The sequence below is a fragment of the Callospermophilus lateralis genome, chromosome 13 (genome assembly GCF_048772815.1).
Source record: "Callospermophilus lateralis isolate mCalLat2 chromosome 13, mCalLat2.hap1, whole genome shotgun sequence".
NCBI classification, from domain to species: domain Eukaryota; kingdom Metazoa; phylum Chordata; class Mammalia; order Rodentia; family Sciuridae; genus Callospermophilus; species Callospermophilus lateralis.
This window is the reverse complement of record NC_135317.1, coordinates 65,462,720-65,479,152: the sequence shown is the minus strand read 5'-3', so window position 1 is coordinate 65,479,152 and position 16,433 is coordinate 65,462,720. Positions and strand designations below refer to the sequence as shown.

General features: G+C 33.9%; 1 protein-coding gene across 1 annotated transcript in view; it reads left to right on the top strand.

The window, feature by feature from the left end:
* The window catches only part of Rrp15 (ribosomal RNA processing 15 homolog), a 52,205-nt gene extending 35,772 nt beyond the window's left edge, over positions 1–16,433 (top strand). The window contains exon 5 of the mRNA XM_076831871.1: positions 11,975–16,433. Coding sequence (XP_076687986.1) covers positions 11,975–12,118 — 144 coding nt within the window. The 3' untranslated portion in view covers positions 12,119–16,433. The remainder of the gene's footprint in view (positions 1–11,974) is intronic.

Here is a 16,433-nt window from a genome sequence, read left to right as displayed (position 1 = left end):
ACGATTTTTTTTTTTATTTCTATGAGGAATGTCATTGGGATTTTAATCGGAATTGCATTAAATCTTTATATTGCTTTTGGAAGTAAGGGCATTTTGATAATATTAATTCTGCCTATTCAAGAGCAAGGTAGATTCAGCATTTGGGTTTTTTTGGATTGGTTAACTTCACTTAGCATTATCTTCTCTAACTCCATCCATTTACCTGCAAATGCCATGATTTTACTCTCTTTTATTACTGAGTAAAATTTTCCATTGTGTATATATGCCACATTTTTATTATCCATTCATCTATTGAAGGGCATCTAGGCTGGTTCCACAGTTTAGCTATTGTGAATTGTGTTGCTGTAAACATTGATGTGGCTGTGTCCCTGTAGTATGCTGTTTTTAAATCCTTTGGGTATAGACCCAGGAAAGGGATAGCTGGGTCAAATGGTGATTCCATTCCCAAATTTCCGAGAAATCTCCATACAGCTTTCCGAAATTGACTGCACCAATTTGCAGTTCCCACCAGCAGTATATGAGTGTACCTTTTTCCCCCCATCCTCGCCAACACTTATTGTTGTTTATATTCCTAAGAACTGCCATTTTGACTGGAATATGATAAAATCTTAGAGTAGTTTTGATTTGCATTTCTCTGATTGCTAGCAATGATGAACATTATTTCATATATTTGTTGATTGATTGTATAGCATTTTCTGAGAAGGGTCTGTTTAGTTCCTTGGCCCATTTATTTATTTATTTATTTTTGGTGTTTAGCTTTTTGAGTTCTTTATATACCCTACAGATTAGTGCTCTATCTGATGTGTAAAGGGTAAAGATTTGCTTCCAAAATGTAGGTTCTCTATTCACTTTGCAGATTGTTTCTTTTGCTGAGAAGAAACTTTTTAGTTTGAGTCCATTCATTTATTGATTCTTGATTTGAATTTTTGTGCCAAAGGAGTCTTATTAAGGAAATTGGGGCCTATTCCCACATGATGGAGATCAGGCCTACTTTTTCTTCTGTTAGACACAGGGTCTCTGGTTTTATTCCCAAGCCCTTGATCCATGTTGAGCTGAGTTTTGTGCATGGTGAGAGATAGGGGTTTAATTTCATTTTGTTTCATGTGGATTTCCAGTTTTGTTGAAGAGGCTATCTTTTCTCCAATGCATGTTTTTGGCATCTCTGTCTAATATAAGGTAATTGTAATTTTGTGGGTTAGTCTCTCTGTCCTATTCTATACCATTGGTCTACCAGTCTGTTTTGGTGCCAATACCATGCTGTTTTTGTTACTGTTGCTCTGTAGTATAGTTTAAGGTCTGGTATAGTGATGCCACCTGCTTCACTCTTCCTGCTAAGGATTGCTTTTAGCTATTCTGGGTCTCTTATTTTTCCAGATGAATTTCATGATTTTTTTTTATTTCTATGAGGAATGTCATTGGGATTTTAAACGGAATTGCATTAAATATTTATATTGCTTTTGGAAGTAAGGTCATTTTGATAATATTAATTCTGCCTATTCAAGAGCAAGGTAGATCTTTCCATCTTCTTTCTTTAGGGTTCTGTAATTTTCATTATCTAGATCTTTTACCTCTTTTGTTAGGTTGGTTCCCAAGTATTTTATTTGTTTTGAGCCTATTGTAAACGGGACAGTTTTCCTCATTTCCCTTTCTGAGGATTTGTCACTGATATACAGAAATGCCTTTGATTTTGGGGTGTTGATTTTATATCCTGCTACTTGCTGAATTCATTTACTAGTTCTAGAAGTTTTCTGGTGGAGCTTTTAGGGTCTTCTAGGTTTAGAATCATATCATCAGCAAATAGTGCCAATTTGAGTTCTTCTTTTTCTATGTGTATCCCTTTCATTTATTTTGTCTAATTGCTCAGGCTAGTGTTTCAAGAACTATGTTAAATAGAAGTGGTGAAAGAGGGCATCCCTGTCTTGTTCTATTTTTTAGAGGGAATGCCTTCAATTTTTCTCCATTATGTCTTGTTCCATTTTTTAGAGGGAATACCTTCAATTTTTCTCCATTTAGAATTATCTTAGCCTGTGGCTTAGCAAAGTTATGATATTGAGATAGGTTTCTGTTATCCCTAATTTTTCTAGTGTTTTGAACATAAAGGGGTACTGTATTTTGTCACATGTTTTTTCTGTGTCTATTGAGATGATCATATGATTCTTATCTTTAAGTCTATTGATGTGATGAATTACATTTGTAGATTTCCATATGTTGAACCAACCTTACATCCCTGGGATGAATCCCACTTGATTGTGGCATGTAATATTTTTTATATGTTTTTGTATTCGATTTGCCAGAATTTTATTGAGAATTTTTGCATCTATGTTCATTAGAGATATTGGTCTAAAGTTTTAATTCTTTGATATGTCTTTGCCTGGATTTGAAATCAGGGTGATATTGACCTCATAGAATGAATTTGGAAGTGCTCCTTCTTTTTCTATTTCCTGAAATAAATTGGAGAGTATTGGTATTAGTTCTTTAAAGGTCTTGTAGAGTTTGGCTTTGTATCCATCCGGTCCTGTGCTTTCCTTGGTTGGTAGACTTTTGATGGCATCTTCTGTTTTGTCACTTGAAATTGACCTGTTTAAATTGTGTATGTCATCCTGATTCAATTTGGACAAATCATATGACTCTAGAAATTTGTCAATGCCTTTTATATTTTGTATTTTATTGGAGTACAAGTTTTTAAAATAATTTCTAATTATCTTCTGTATTTCTGTAGTGTCTGTTGTGATATTTCCTTTTTCATCACGTGTATTAGTGATTTGAGTTTTCTCTCTCCTTCATTAGCATTTCTCTCTCCTTCGTTGCCTAAAGGTTTGTCAATTTTACTTATTTTTTCAAAGAATCAACTTTTCTGTCAATTTTTTAATTTGTTTCTTTTGTTTCAATTTCCTTGATTCAGCTCTGATTTTAATTATTTCCTATCTTCTACTGCTTTTGGTGTTGATTTGTTCTTCTTTTCCTAGAGCTTTGAGATGCAATGTTAAGTCATTTATTTGTTGACTTTTTCTTCTTTTAAGGAATGAACTCCATGCAATGAACTTTCCTCTTGGAACTGCTTTCATAGTGTCCTAGAGATTCTGATATGTTGTATCTGCATTCTCATTCACCTCTAAAATTTTTTAAATTTCCTCCTTGTTGTCTTCTCCAACCCATTGTTCATTCAGTAGCATATTATTTAGTCTTCAAGTGTTGGAGTGGATTTTATTTCTTATTTTATCGTTGATTTCTAATTTCATTACATTATGATCTGATAGAATGCAGGGTAGTAGCTCTACTTTTTTATATTTGCTAGGAGTTGCTTTGTGGCATAGTATACATTCTATTTTAGAAAAGGATCCATGTGCTGCTGAGAAGATAGTGTATTCTATCTTTGAAGGATGAAATATTCTAAATATGTCAATTAAGTCTAAGTTATTGATTGTATTATTGAGTTTTATAGTTTCTTTGTTCAGCTTTTGTTTGCAAGATCTAGTGATGAAAAAGGTGTGTTAAAGTCACCCAAAATTGTTATGTTGTGGTCTATTTGATTCTTGAACTTCAGAAGAGTTCGTTTGATGGACGTAGATGCTCCATTGTTTGGGGCATGTATATTTATAATTGTTTAGTCTTGTTGGCGTATGGTTCCTTTGATCAGTATTGCAGTGTCCTTCTTTATCTTTTTTGATTGACTTTAGTTTGAAGTCTACTTTATTTCAAATGAGGATGGAAACTCCTGCTTTCTTCTGCAGTCCATGTGAGTGGTATGATTTTTTCCAACCTTTCACCTTTAGTCTGTGGATTTCTTTTCCTATGAGATGTGTCTCTTGGAGACAGCACATTGTTGGGTCTTTTTTTTTTTTTTTTTTCCATCCAATCTGCTAGTCTATGTCTTGTGATTGGTGAGTTTAGGTCATTGATATTCAGGGTTATTATTGAGATACGATTTGGATTCCCAGCCATTTGTGTTTATTTTTGCTATTAAACGTGACTTGGTTTCTCATCTGATTAGATTTTTCTTTTTAGTATAATCCCTCCCTCTGCTGATTTTCATCATTGTTTTTCATTTCCTCCTCTTGGAATATTTTCCTGAGGATGTTCTGTAGAGCAGTCTTTCTAGTTGTAAATTCTTTTAACTTTTGTTTATCGTGGAAGGTTTTTATTTCATCATCAAATCTAATGCTTAGTTTTGCTGGATGTAAGATTCTTGGTTGATATCCATTTTCTTTTTTGTTTTGTTAATTTTTTAAATACCTTTTATATGTTGTTCCACGCTCTCCTGGCTTTGAGGGTTTGGGTTGAAAAGTCTGCTGAGATACGAATTGGTCTCCCCCTCTATGTGATCTGATTCCTCTCTCTTGCAGCTTTTAAGATTCTGTCCTTATTCTGTATGCTAGGCATTTTCATTATAATGTACCTTGGTGTAGATCTGTTGTTTCTTTGTACATTTGGTGTTCTCTAAGCCTCTTGTATTTGGTTTTCCAATTCCTTCTTCTTGCTTGGGAAATTTTCTGATATTATCTCATTGAAGAGATTGTGCATTCCTTTGGTTTGAAACTCTGTGTCTTCCTGTATCCCAATAACTCTTAGATTTGGTCTTTTGATGCTTTCCCATAATTCTTGGTTGTTCTACTCATGGTTTCTTACTCTTCACTGTGTGATCAGCTTTATTTTCCAGTTTATATACTTTGTCTTCATTATATGACTTTCTTTCTTCCAAGTGATCTAGTCTTTGGTCATGCTTTCTATTGAGTTTTTAATTTTATTTATTGTATTCTTCATTTCATGAATTTCTGAGTGTTTTTTTTTTCCAGAGTCTCTCTCTCTTGAAGTAATCTTTTGCTACCTGTATTTGCTCTCTTATCTCATTGTTGGAGTGACCAATTTTTGCCTGTATTTGCTCATTTAGGTCATTCTTTAATTCACAGATCATTTTAATCATGAACCTTCTGAACTCCTTCTTTGACATTTTGTCAACTTTGCTATCCATGGGTTCTGTTATTATAGTGTCCTAGTTTGTTTGGAGCACTTTTCTCCCTTGTTTTTTCATGTTGTCTATGTGTCTTCCTTTCTTGTAGTGTGAAGCTGAGGTATTAACAGTTTCTTCACTGTATTCTTGTAGTACCCGTGCAGATTGTCTGTATCTTACCATGATGATTCCCTTCCAAACCCTGCTGGTGTCCCTCAATGTATGCTACTGCATTTAAAAATGGTGACGGCAATAGCCAAAGTAGCTCGAGATAATAGTTAAGGTGTCCCAAGATGGAAGCAATGTCTTACAGAGATAGGACTAAAAGGATGGGCTTCACACTCCCTTTGTCATGTCTGCTTTAAGATGCAGCTGCTTGTAGGCCCTGTCTGTTGTCAAAAAGTTAGGGGCTACTGTATGCGGGAGGCTATGGTGATGACCGCAATGTCCCAAGATGGAAGTGAGTTAGGCTTAGGCTCCCAGGTTGTGTGTGGGGGGTGTGGTGAACTGGGACCTACCCTGGACCTGGGTACTGTGCAAGTTGGTGTGGTCAGATCTGGACCGAGGCTAGGCTCAGGTGGGTGCCTGTTGGAGGGGTGGACCCGGGCCTTCTGTGAGCCTGGGTCCCACACGGCTGGTGTGGATGGATCTGGACCAGGGGGCTTGACCTCCCGTGGTAGTCGCTGGTCGGAAGAGGCGGTCCTGTGCCAGAGACTAGGCTGTGGCGGGTGTCTGCCCCACCAGTGGAGAGGTGGCCCAGGGCATACTGTGAGCCTGGGTCCTGCACGGGCTGGTGTGGGCTGTCTCTGAATATGTTACTTCTTTGAGTCTTATATGAGAATAATAATTGCCATATGACTAGGACTTGTAAGAGAATTATAAATAAAATAGTGTTAGGTACATGCCATATATAGTATAATTCAGGTTTTGTTACCTTTTTCATAGAAGACTAAGAAAGTATAGTACAATCATTATGGTTAAAAAAAATAGTAGGATTTCTTGGGAGTTTTTTGGGGATGGGTGGGGGTGGGAGGATATCTTAGAGGAGATTTGGGAAACTTGAGATTTTAGAAATTATCTAGCTATACTTTTTTCCTTTTGTTTTTAGCAGCTCCCTTACTGCAATCTGTTGAGGGTCAGCCCTTGACACATTTATTTAAAAAAAAAAAAAAAAGACAAATAAATTGATGCTTTACTTATTCATATAATCTTAATAGCAACTTTTTGCCTCCTCCGCAAAAAAAAGGTTATTTTTTTAAAAAGCTGTTTTCTGCCTGATTCTGCCCACTCTGTGCAGCTGCTACTCCCAGGAGAAACCACTACTTAGTTTTAAATCTAGACCTGTTGGTATTTATACTTCTCTCTATTCCAAACTAACGTGTATGTGGTCATATCTGTGGAGTCATTGATTTCAAGTATTATTTATTGAATTCCTATATTATGGTGGGCAAAGATTTAGTTCTCTTACACAGTCTGTCTCCTTGCCCCTGTCCTCTCAATATAATTAGTTTTTAATTATTTGTTAAATTGCTTTCAAATATTTATTATTATTTCTGTGTATTATTTATCACTGAACATTGTAATGTTTCTATTTTTTCCTGAAATTAATTGCTTGATTTTTCATGTTTAATTTTCTTAGTATGCTTTTCAAATCAAATTCCTCAGGTAATGCATCTATTATAATTATTTTCTCTGAGACAATCTTTCTCCTAGAAGCCTCCATTCTTCTTTGGATGATTGGTCTCTTGGTTTACTCCATAGTTGTCATTCTGGGATAAACTTCCTGTGATATTTTGAATTTCTTCAGATTGATTTCCCTTTCTTAATTTTTATATCTTCTTTTCTCTGTTTACATGAATGTTTTTGTTAAATCATCTCCCAGTGGTTTTGTCAAGTTACAGTGATGATACAACAGCCTATGGTTTTCAGCATCCCTTCCCTTGAAGTCAACACAAGTTGCTCTTTATGCCTGATACATAACTATCATTCAGAGGTTTCTCTTCAGTGTGATCCTGGAGATTCCCTTCCCTTTCTTGTGTTGGATCTTTATTTTTCTAAGTTATTGTCCTTTGGTACTCCATCTTTTTATAGCAAACATCCTCAGTTTTCCTGAGAAGCTATATTTAAATTAAATTTGGATTGGAGGGGGCTCTTGTTTGCAGTTACCCCAGTTTTATCGTTACATTTTAATAATGGTGTGTCTTGAGCATTGAATTTCAAATTGGAGATTATTTTCTTTTGGCATTTCCAAAACATTTGTGTATGGCATTTTTGCTTTTAGAGCAGCTATTGAAAACTTTGAATGTATTCTGATTCCTGATCAATTTTTATGTATGTGACTTCTTTGTTTTCTTTCTAGAAGTTTATAGGATATTTCCCATTGTCCTAAGGTTTTATGATGATGTCTTTAATATGGCTCTTTTTATTTTGTGTGTTGGGTATTCCAGGGCTCTTCTCAATTTGGAAGAATTTGTTCTTCATTATGGGAATTTTTTTTATTCATTCCTTCATTTCCTCCCATTCATTTTTGCTCTTTTGTAGAACTCCCATTATTTGTATATTGAACCTCATTGATTGGTCCTCTAGTTATCTTACTCCATGTTTTATTATTTTTCTTTTCACTTTTTTTTGTGAAGAATTCCTCACCTCCATCTTATCACTGTTGTGCCAAGTTTTTTATTTCTGCCAGTGTTTTTAATTTCAAGCTCTTTGTTATTCTCTTAATGTTTATTTTAAAATAGTAATTGTTCTTTTTTTATGGATGCAATATATTCTCCTAAGTCTTTGAGAATATTAATGATATTTCCCTTTAAATGTTTTTCAAATTGTTTTCCCTACATATTGGTTTTCTGGTTTTGCATTTTTTGTTGCTTTCTAGCTTCTTCAAGGATAATAATCCTTAGTTAGTTGTCCACGGTTAGTTAGAACCAGTAGTCCTAAAAATGCAATTAGAAGCTGTGAGCATGTGGATATTGTCCACTTTAAACTTCACTGTAGAAGTCTCAGGATGAACATTTTATTGGTGACTAGACAGATTTTCTATAGAATACTACTGTTCTTTTCCGGGAGGAAAAAGGTCTGCCTGTCCGAATTTTGGGAGCTCATTGTTACAAGGGAGCTGGAATTCATTTTGGGGGTGAGTGTGTGATCTGATCCCATTTTCAATATTGTGCCTATACCATGATTTGTGCTGGTCCATCATATCTCCAGATGGTTAAACCTCTAGTTTTCTGCCAGGTTAGTGTGAGAAATACCTAGAGACCAAGTCAAAGCACAGCTTTCACTCAGTTCTCTTTATTTTGGTCCCTCCACTCCAATCCTTACTTCCAGAAGTGCCAGTTACTGTTTTGCAGATTCTTCAGTGTAAATAGGGGTGATTGTCAGCTTTACATTTACCATCTTGAGTCACCTTACTTGCATTTGTGTGTGTGTGTGGTGCTGGGGATTGAATCCAGGGCCTTGTGTATGCAAAGCAAGCACTCTACCAACTGAGGTATATCCCCAGCCCTGACCTTTCTTGCATTTATTGAGTTTCTTGTAGTTCATCTACTTCCCCTCCTCCTCCTTTTTTGGGGGGCAGGTGAGGGAATGTGCTGGAAATAGAATGCAGGACCTCTCACATGCTAAACAAGTGCTCTCCCATGGAGCTGCATCCTCATCCCTGGTTCATCTCCTTAAGCTGTGTTGCTGTTCTCTCTTCTGATCTTGTACTTGTTGATACCAGTGGAGTGTCTAGTTGGGGTCCAGGTTTTTGGCATCTTGAACATCCGGAAGAAACAGTATAGATTTAGTGATAAGTGAAAGTAACACTACATAAAGTAGGGCAGCATGGGTCCAGAGTGTGGGTCAAGACTCTGATGTCTGAGTAAATCTTGTCTTACAGGCTGGCCTGTGCCTCAATCCCCTCTCTGCAGGGACCTGATCAAAGTCCCATTTGTTTCCATGGGTTACTTTATTTTTGCCTAATTAGAATACCAAACCTGTGGCAGGAGTTGTGTTGGAAGTTGTCTTGGTAATGGAACTTACCCTAAACAGGGACTCATCTCCCTGCTTTATACTCCAGCTGGCATTTTCTTGTACCCTGCTTCTACCACCTTGATGTCCCAAAACTTATACCTCATTGTGAGTTATACCTTTGAAACAGGTTGCTTTTCTTTAGTTTTTCTGTTTACTGAAGTTGAGCAAGCCTACTTATTTATGTTCAAACTGTCATCTCAAGGTGACTCTTTTTCCTTGCTGTATATTTCTTTAGCAGATGTATGCATTAAAAATTGAAATTGTCTTTTTAAAAAGTTTTCTTTCTCGAGTTGCCACGTTGACAGATGTTATATAGAATATCTGTTATTAAGACATGGTAATCTACACTTGTTTTTAGTAAATTTTATGTTGTCTATTTTTTCTCCAATTTGTTGCTTCACAGTGTAAGAACACCACTGTAAGGATAGCTTGAGTTATGGCCCTACTTAAGGCATACAGTGCTGAGTCTAATACTGATATCCAAAATCTAATGTTGGGTTTTCTAAAATCTTTCTCTCTTGGCCATAAATGTATTTGGTCTTACAGCAATGAATGGAAACTGTCACTAAGAAATATTTCTCTTTTTATAGACTGGTTATTCTTAGGCTTTAGCATATATCAGAATCATTGGATATCTTGAAGAAAGAGATCTCTGTACCCAATCCCCTTGGGTTTCTGATTCAGTAGGTCTGGAATGAAGCTTGTGATTTGGAACTTCTAACAGGTTTCCAAGTGATACTGGTGATGACACTTTAAAAATCACTGATATACACTATTAATTGCCTGAACTGCAAAAAAACAAGAACATTGCCAAGATCCTCCTGTGAAGATCTACTGAATTGTTACATTTCATATTGATCCATGAGAGAAACTTTGGGTTTATTCTGTTATTTCTCTCATTGCCTAAACTATATGAATGTTTACAGGAATGGCCTTCTGAGACATGTGAGACAGTTTGTCCCACCATTTTAATTATTCCTTTCCTTGGGGCTAGTATTTTTTCTTTTTGAACTACTTGTTGTTGTTTTTTTTTTTTTAAATATCTTTATTTTGTTTTTATGTGGTGCTAAGAATCGAACCCAGTGCCTCATGCATGCTAGGCGAGTGCACTACCACTTGAGCCACATCTCCAGCCCATGAACTACTTGTATAAAGTTTTATCTGACATCTTCCCTCCGTCTCTTCCCTTTCTTATTAATTCTTTTGTTTTCTATAGCTTTTCTGGTGCTAGAAGAGTAACTTAGTGTCCATTAGAGGTTTGCTCTTGGAGCCCTCATGTAGAAATGTTGCATTTATACCAGTCATGTGAGCTCTTGATTGATAACATGTTGATAGCATGTTGGGTGTAGTTGTCCAGACTTGGAGACTTAAAACATTGAGATTGAGCATGTTCATATGTAAACACAGATATCAAAGTCAGGACAAGTCTTTGCTAGTGAGAAATTTTGGATATGGCTATACATTTTTAAGAATTTAATTGAAAGCTTTGAATTGTTAATTTGACAGGTTGGGTCTTATAATTGTTGGTTATAAGTAGATCTCGACTGGAACAGCTCTTTCTCTTATTTAAGATGAGAAACTTGGCAAAGAAAATGACTTAAATTAAATTAGAGAAAATGGCCTTTTACCCAGTGAAATAGTTTCATCAAAGAGAAGCAGAATTTCAGTTTTACGAATATGGATTTGATTTTATAGAAGTAAGTGATGGACAGGTGTTAAAATATTCCAGAAGGAGAGTTCTAAGTTACCTTTCTACTTTATTGTTCTCCTACCAGTGTGGCAGGAGAAACACTAGTACCATTTTATTGTTGATTTTTATAAGTAGCACTGATTTTGTTTATGTTGTTTAAGTTTCAGTATAAAGTGGGCTGATACTTGACATACAAAGTCAATTCTAAAACTTTACTCATCCAGTCTTTGGGTTTTATTTAGGCACAAGCTCTACTTTATTGCTTGATCCTAGGAATATAGGAGTGAGCTAGTAGGACATTTTTAATCTCTTGTAATCTAATAGATGTCTTTAATATCTTCTCTTGAAAATTGCTTCTTGCATGATTAATAACCTCTGTAAAGATAACAATGTTATTTTCTAGCAAAAATTCATGTATAATTAAGACTTAGAATTTTCTTTCATACTTAAATTTTTCCAAAATTGTGTGTTTCTATAAATGGGATTTGCAGACTGTTAGCTCTGTGAAGACAGGGATTTTGCTTTGATCATTACTGTATTTCTGACATGAAGAACAGTGCTTGCTAACACAGTTCTTAATATTTGTGATAAGAATGAAAAATTTTATAGCTTTGAGTGCTGCCTATATTGTAATACTTAATACCACAAGGTGGTACTGTTGTACCATGAAATGAAGGCCTGTAATTCCTAGGCTCTCTTATGTATTACTAAATTCTACCACTAAATAGAATGGATGACTACTTACATGTTTATTGTCTACTTCAGTTATTTATAGTTGTAGCGTGTGATTCGTCTTTCATTACATGGTAGGGTCAGGGAGTGACATTATTGCTTAAATAAAGAATAATTGGTTCAAATTTTTATAAAATGTTAAGTGAAATAGCAATCATAAAAATGTAGCATAGTACTGAGATTAGATTACCTTTTTTACCCTTATTTTGGGCAAAAGTGTTTCTTAAATGTCTGTTTATATTGAAATAATCTGCAAGAATTTTTAATAAATTATCACTGAAGGTTAAATAATATGCAAGTTTGCTTTGTTTTCAAAAGATTTTAAAAATTGATACCAAACCTGGATTTGACAATATTGTTGTCTCCACTCCAAAAAATTTTACTTCTCTTCCATTTTTCTTTTTGGGGTACTAAAATACGTCATTTTATTAATATAAGTTGTTTGTTATATTTTTATATATACCTATATAACTGTATTGTAAAACTAAAGTCAATTTGTGAGTTATCTTGGTTTCACTTCTGTTGTAGAACCAATTATTAATGATTGAATTGATTTCTGACTATTTTGGTTCTGTGATTTTCCTTAGACTGAAATCAAATCAGAAGATGGCCCAGGTTGGACAATTCTGCGTGATGATTTCATGATGGGTGCGTCTATGAAAGACTGGGACAAGGAAAGCGATGGGCCAGATAACAGCAGACCAGGATCTGCAAGTGACTCTGACACATAAAGCAGTCTATAGGAAGCAATATTTGCAATAATTTAATTTTTTCTAGAAAAATACTTTATCCTGTGACAACTGGGGAATTATAAGGATAGCATTTGGAAGGTGAGGGGTCCCAAAGAATTTTAGTAGCTTTGGTGTTTCCTCTTTTCACATAAATTTTGTTAAAATTATATTTTCAACTCCACATAATTTAAAGCATTTTTCCTCAAAACATTTGTTAAAGAGAAATATTATTTGTATTTGACCACCATTTTTCTGGGATCATTATATATGTACACATATTGATCATGTCTATTGGTATATTGTTTTAATATCACCAGTGTTTATAGAAATGTATTATCAATTCATAATTAAAATTAATGCTTTAAAGTTCATAATCCTGCCTTCTAACTCATAGTTCAGGGGAATACTTTGTGACACCTTGTTTTGTTCAGCTGTTGAGGAAAAAAAAACCTATGCAGTATTTAAAATTACAGTATTGCTGACATGGATGTTGTTGGTATTTAGATAAGCTGGAATGTGCAATTTAAGATACACCGGATTGCCACTTTTTACCTCCTTTTGTATACTGAATAATATAAAGACATTTTTAAGTGTTAGATTACTTTTGCATGAGAGTACTGAGGTGGAAATTTTGTGTATTTTTTAAAATAATTAAACATAATTTGTTAGGAAGCTTATTGGACAGTTTTAGTGTCTCCTTTCTATCTGTCTCTCTCCTTTTTCTCTCTCTTTGCCTTGAACAATTTAGTTAGTATAAATTCTTTAATGGACTACTTGTGAGTAGTCAGAGAAGAGTCAGAAAACAAGTAATCTGCATCAGATACTGCATCTAATTTGAGACTTGGCTCCGTATCACCTTGAAGGTAATTACATTGGATGACTTTCATATCTGGTTGTTAAAAAGAGAAAAGTAAAACTGTTTATTAATTATCATTTCTGTGAAACTTGGCCCAAGATCTAAAGTTTGTAAGAGAATTTGATAAATCTGATCTATTCCTTTCTGAAAAGGATCCATCCCTTTCCTCAGTTTTCCATAATAAAAATAGTTTCCTCCTCTCCCCACAATTATACACACTTGCATTGATTTATATATTCAAGGACAATCCTATACCAATCACAATGTGCTAGAGTAGAGATGTTTATATTTTCAAACAAGTATTATATGACTAAAGTTAAGTTAGCTCATGGCTTGGTTAAAACAGCAAAGCTCAAAATGCAGTTTTGAATTTATCTCGACTTTTAAACTTTAGTGTCTTATTAAATCATAGAGCTCCCATTTTGTTATTTTAATATAAGTAAATATGAACCAAAAATTCTTAGTAGTAATGTAGGAATGCTTAATATCCCAATATAACACAGAATAAATATTTCAATATACTCTACAGTTAATTTTGAAAAAAAAATAGTGCAACACTTGTAAACTTCTGTTCCCAGAACTAGAGATTATACTGTTTTGTCTTTTATTAAACTTATTTTTAGGTCATACTAAATTTTTTTCAAAAATTTTTCAGAATAGCACATTCAAGTGATAAAAATGGTAAATAGCTTTTTCTTTATTAATTGCTTTAAAACATACATGCTTATAATCCTTTGTTTAATTTAGAAAAATCGAACAAGGTTTTCAAATTGGAAGTAATAATAATATTTTCAGATTTTCTTCATTTCAATTTGAAAATAAAATTGAGGTGCTTGGGTAAAGGGGGAAGTTTCTTGTTAGAAGGCTATGAAAAAATTTATATAGATGAAATGTCTTCTGTATGTTAATATTTCTGCATATTGGCTATAAATATTTAAGCAAAAATTACTATATAAATATGAATCTAAAGATGGGCATGTTTAGAAACCAAGTGTGAACTATAGATGGGTGTTTTAAATAGTCTAGCCCTGTCACCTATACTCATATTACTTTGTATTACAACCTTAAATTCTTCTGGCATCAGTTAGATGAAGAATTCTGTATCTGTTAATCTTTCTACATTATCTTTGAATTCTGTAAAGAAGGGAAAAGAGAAAGAACTGTAATCCCATTCCACCTCTCCTTCATTTATCTAAAATAACAATATTAGAATTTTATTTTGGGTAACTAGAGTAATATAGTAAAGAAATTACTTTTCTCTATTTAGAAAGAGCTATGCAGAATAGAAGCCAATAATTTAAAGGTATTATTACCTGGTCTGAATATTTAGATGATTGGGGTGAATATTTACACTGGTTATGGTTTCTAAGCATTGAAATTTGGAAATCAAAAGTGGTACTTGTTTAGGACTGAAAATAACTTAGAATCATTGTAGGTTAGCACTTTATGGTGGAAGTTCAGAACATGAATTTGGAGTACTTACTTTATTTTCAGGGTACCTAGAATTCTTTATGGCTCAATAATTATTTCACTGATTCCAAAATATTCCTTTAAAACTCTTAGATGGAATAGTTCAGAAGCTTATCTTCAGTACTAGGAGCCTAATATGACTCATTAAAAGGTTCTGGAAGGCTTGAGGGCAAGTCCAAGTTCTTTAAAATATTTTGTCTTTTAAAACATGGGTGAAGAAAGAGGTGTATAAGTTTGGAAAACCTCTTAGGGCTTTTTAATCAGTGTGTTATGCAAATATAAATATACTTTTTATTCAGTGGCCACCAACTAAATTAATCCTGTATCTCTGCTCGTCTTCAGGCTGCATGAGTACTACAGAAGTTTATTATAAAGCCATTGGATTATGGTTTATAGATGACTAAAGATGTTCTATTGAAATGTAAATGCAGAGAAGGTATAAAGTTGAATTGTGAACAGAAACATGGACAAACTGAAAGCATGAATTTTGTTGCGCAAGAGTTAAAGGAATTATAAAATCTAAGAAGGTGCTTAAAATGGATTCTTCAAGAAGCATGCATACTTCTGTAGAAAAGATTGTAGATCAAATAAATAAGCTGGTACTTTTGCATCCTTTGGATAATTTTTTCTTTTAATATGTATATAAACAGCAAATTGTGCTTTTTTAACTTAGATGAGAATTAATTTTAGTTGCTGTTATTTCTTGCCTTAAGGGTCTTAATAGAATTTGAAAGGTCCTTGACATAGCATTGACTGAATACCCATTGTGAGAACTGCGCTAAAACTGTTCCTTTCTCAAATTCATGTATTAGGATTGGTATGACTTTATGTGTGATAGATATAGAGGCTGTCAAGACTTGAGCACGAAGACTATTTGAGGTGAATTGGCAGTAGATGAAAATTTTGGAAATAGGAGAGAGAACTTACTTTGTGCCTACAAAAAGCTCTCTTATTCATTCCCCAAGAAAACAGGAATCTGAATTGTAGCCAGTAGGGTAGATGAATCTTACTGACTACTTCAGTGGAGGTAGGCCTGGTAAATTTTTTTACCTGGTGAGATTTTTCTGAAATTTTATTTTAATATATTAGTCAAGGGGACCTCTATATAGATTAAGGAGAAGAATGATATTTGAGGTGAATAATAAGATATTTAGAATTGTGACTGGTATTTTAACAAATGCTAAGTTCTAATGAATCTAATCAGAACTATGTAGATGGAAAATATATTTTAACTACTTATAAAAATTTTAAAGAGTGTTTTCTAAGTTAGAGAGCCATTTTACTATTTTTCATCCAGTCTACTAAACATATTTTAGTAAGTTGGAATTTAGGACTTTTATCTAGATCAGTGGTGAACCTTTTATCTTATCCTACTTTTTTAAGAAAAATTATGTCCAATATCACTTGACCCCTTCCCCTCTCTGGAGCAGGAATATATAGATTTCTGTTAATGTTCTTTTACTTTCAACTAAATAAGATAAGCAAGGATATATACTAGAAAAGTAAGCATAATTCCTTATAATTTGAGTTCCTAGGTCATTGCTGTCCAACAGGACTCTTCTGTGCTGATGAAAATATTTTGTCCATACTAATAGGTAATCACTAGCTCAAGTGGCCATTTCATTTAGTTATATGGCAGAACTAAATCTTTAATTTTACTTAAGTACTTTAAATTTTAAAAGCTACATGTGTCTAATAGGTCTATTACAGCTATAAAGAGAATAGTCAGAGTATATATTTTAGTCTAATAAAAGGACAGTAGATTTTGGAATCATAAATTTATCTTGAACTTTTTCTGTAAAATTTTATGGATATATTTATAACCAAATAAATATTGGTAAATACTGATAAAATTTCATTGATTGAATTTTTCATTTCTTTTTTGACTATTTTATAAGAGACAAATTGCTTTATAATTAAATGGTATCCTGGATAACTGTTTGTCCTTATAAGTAGGCTATTCTTGGTAACAAATAGCATCTGATTCCC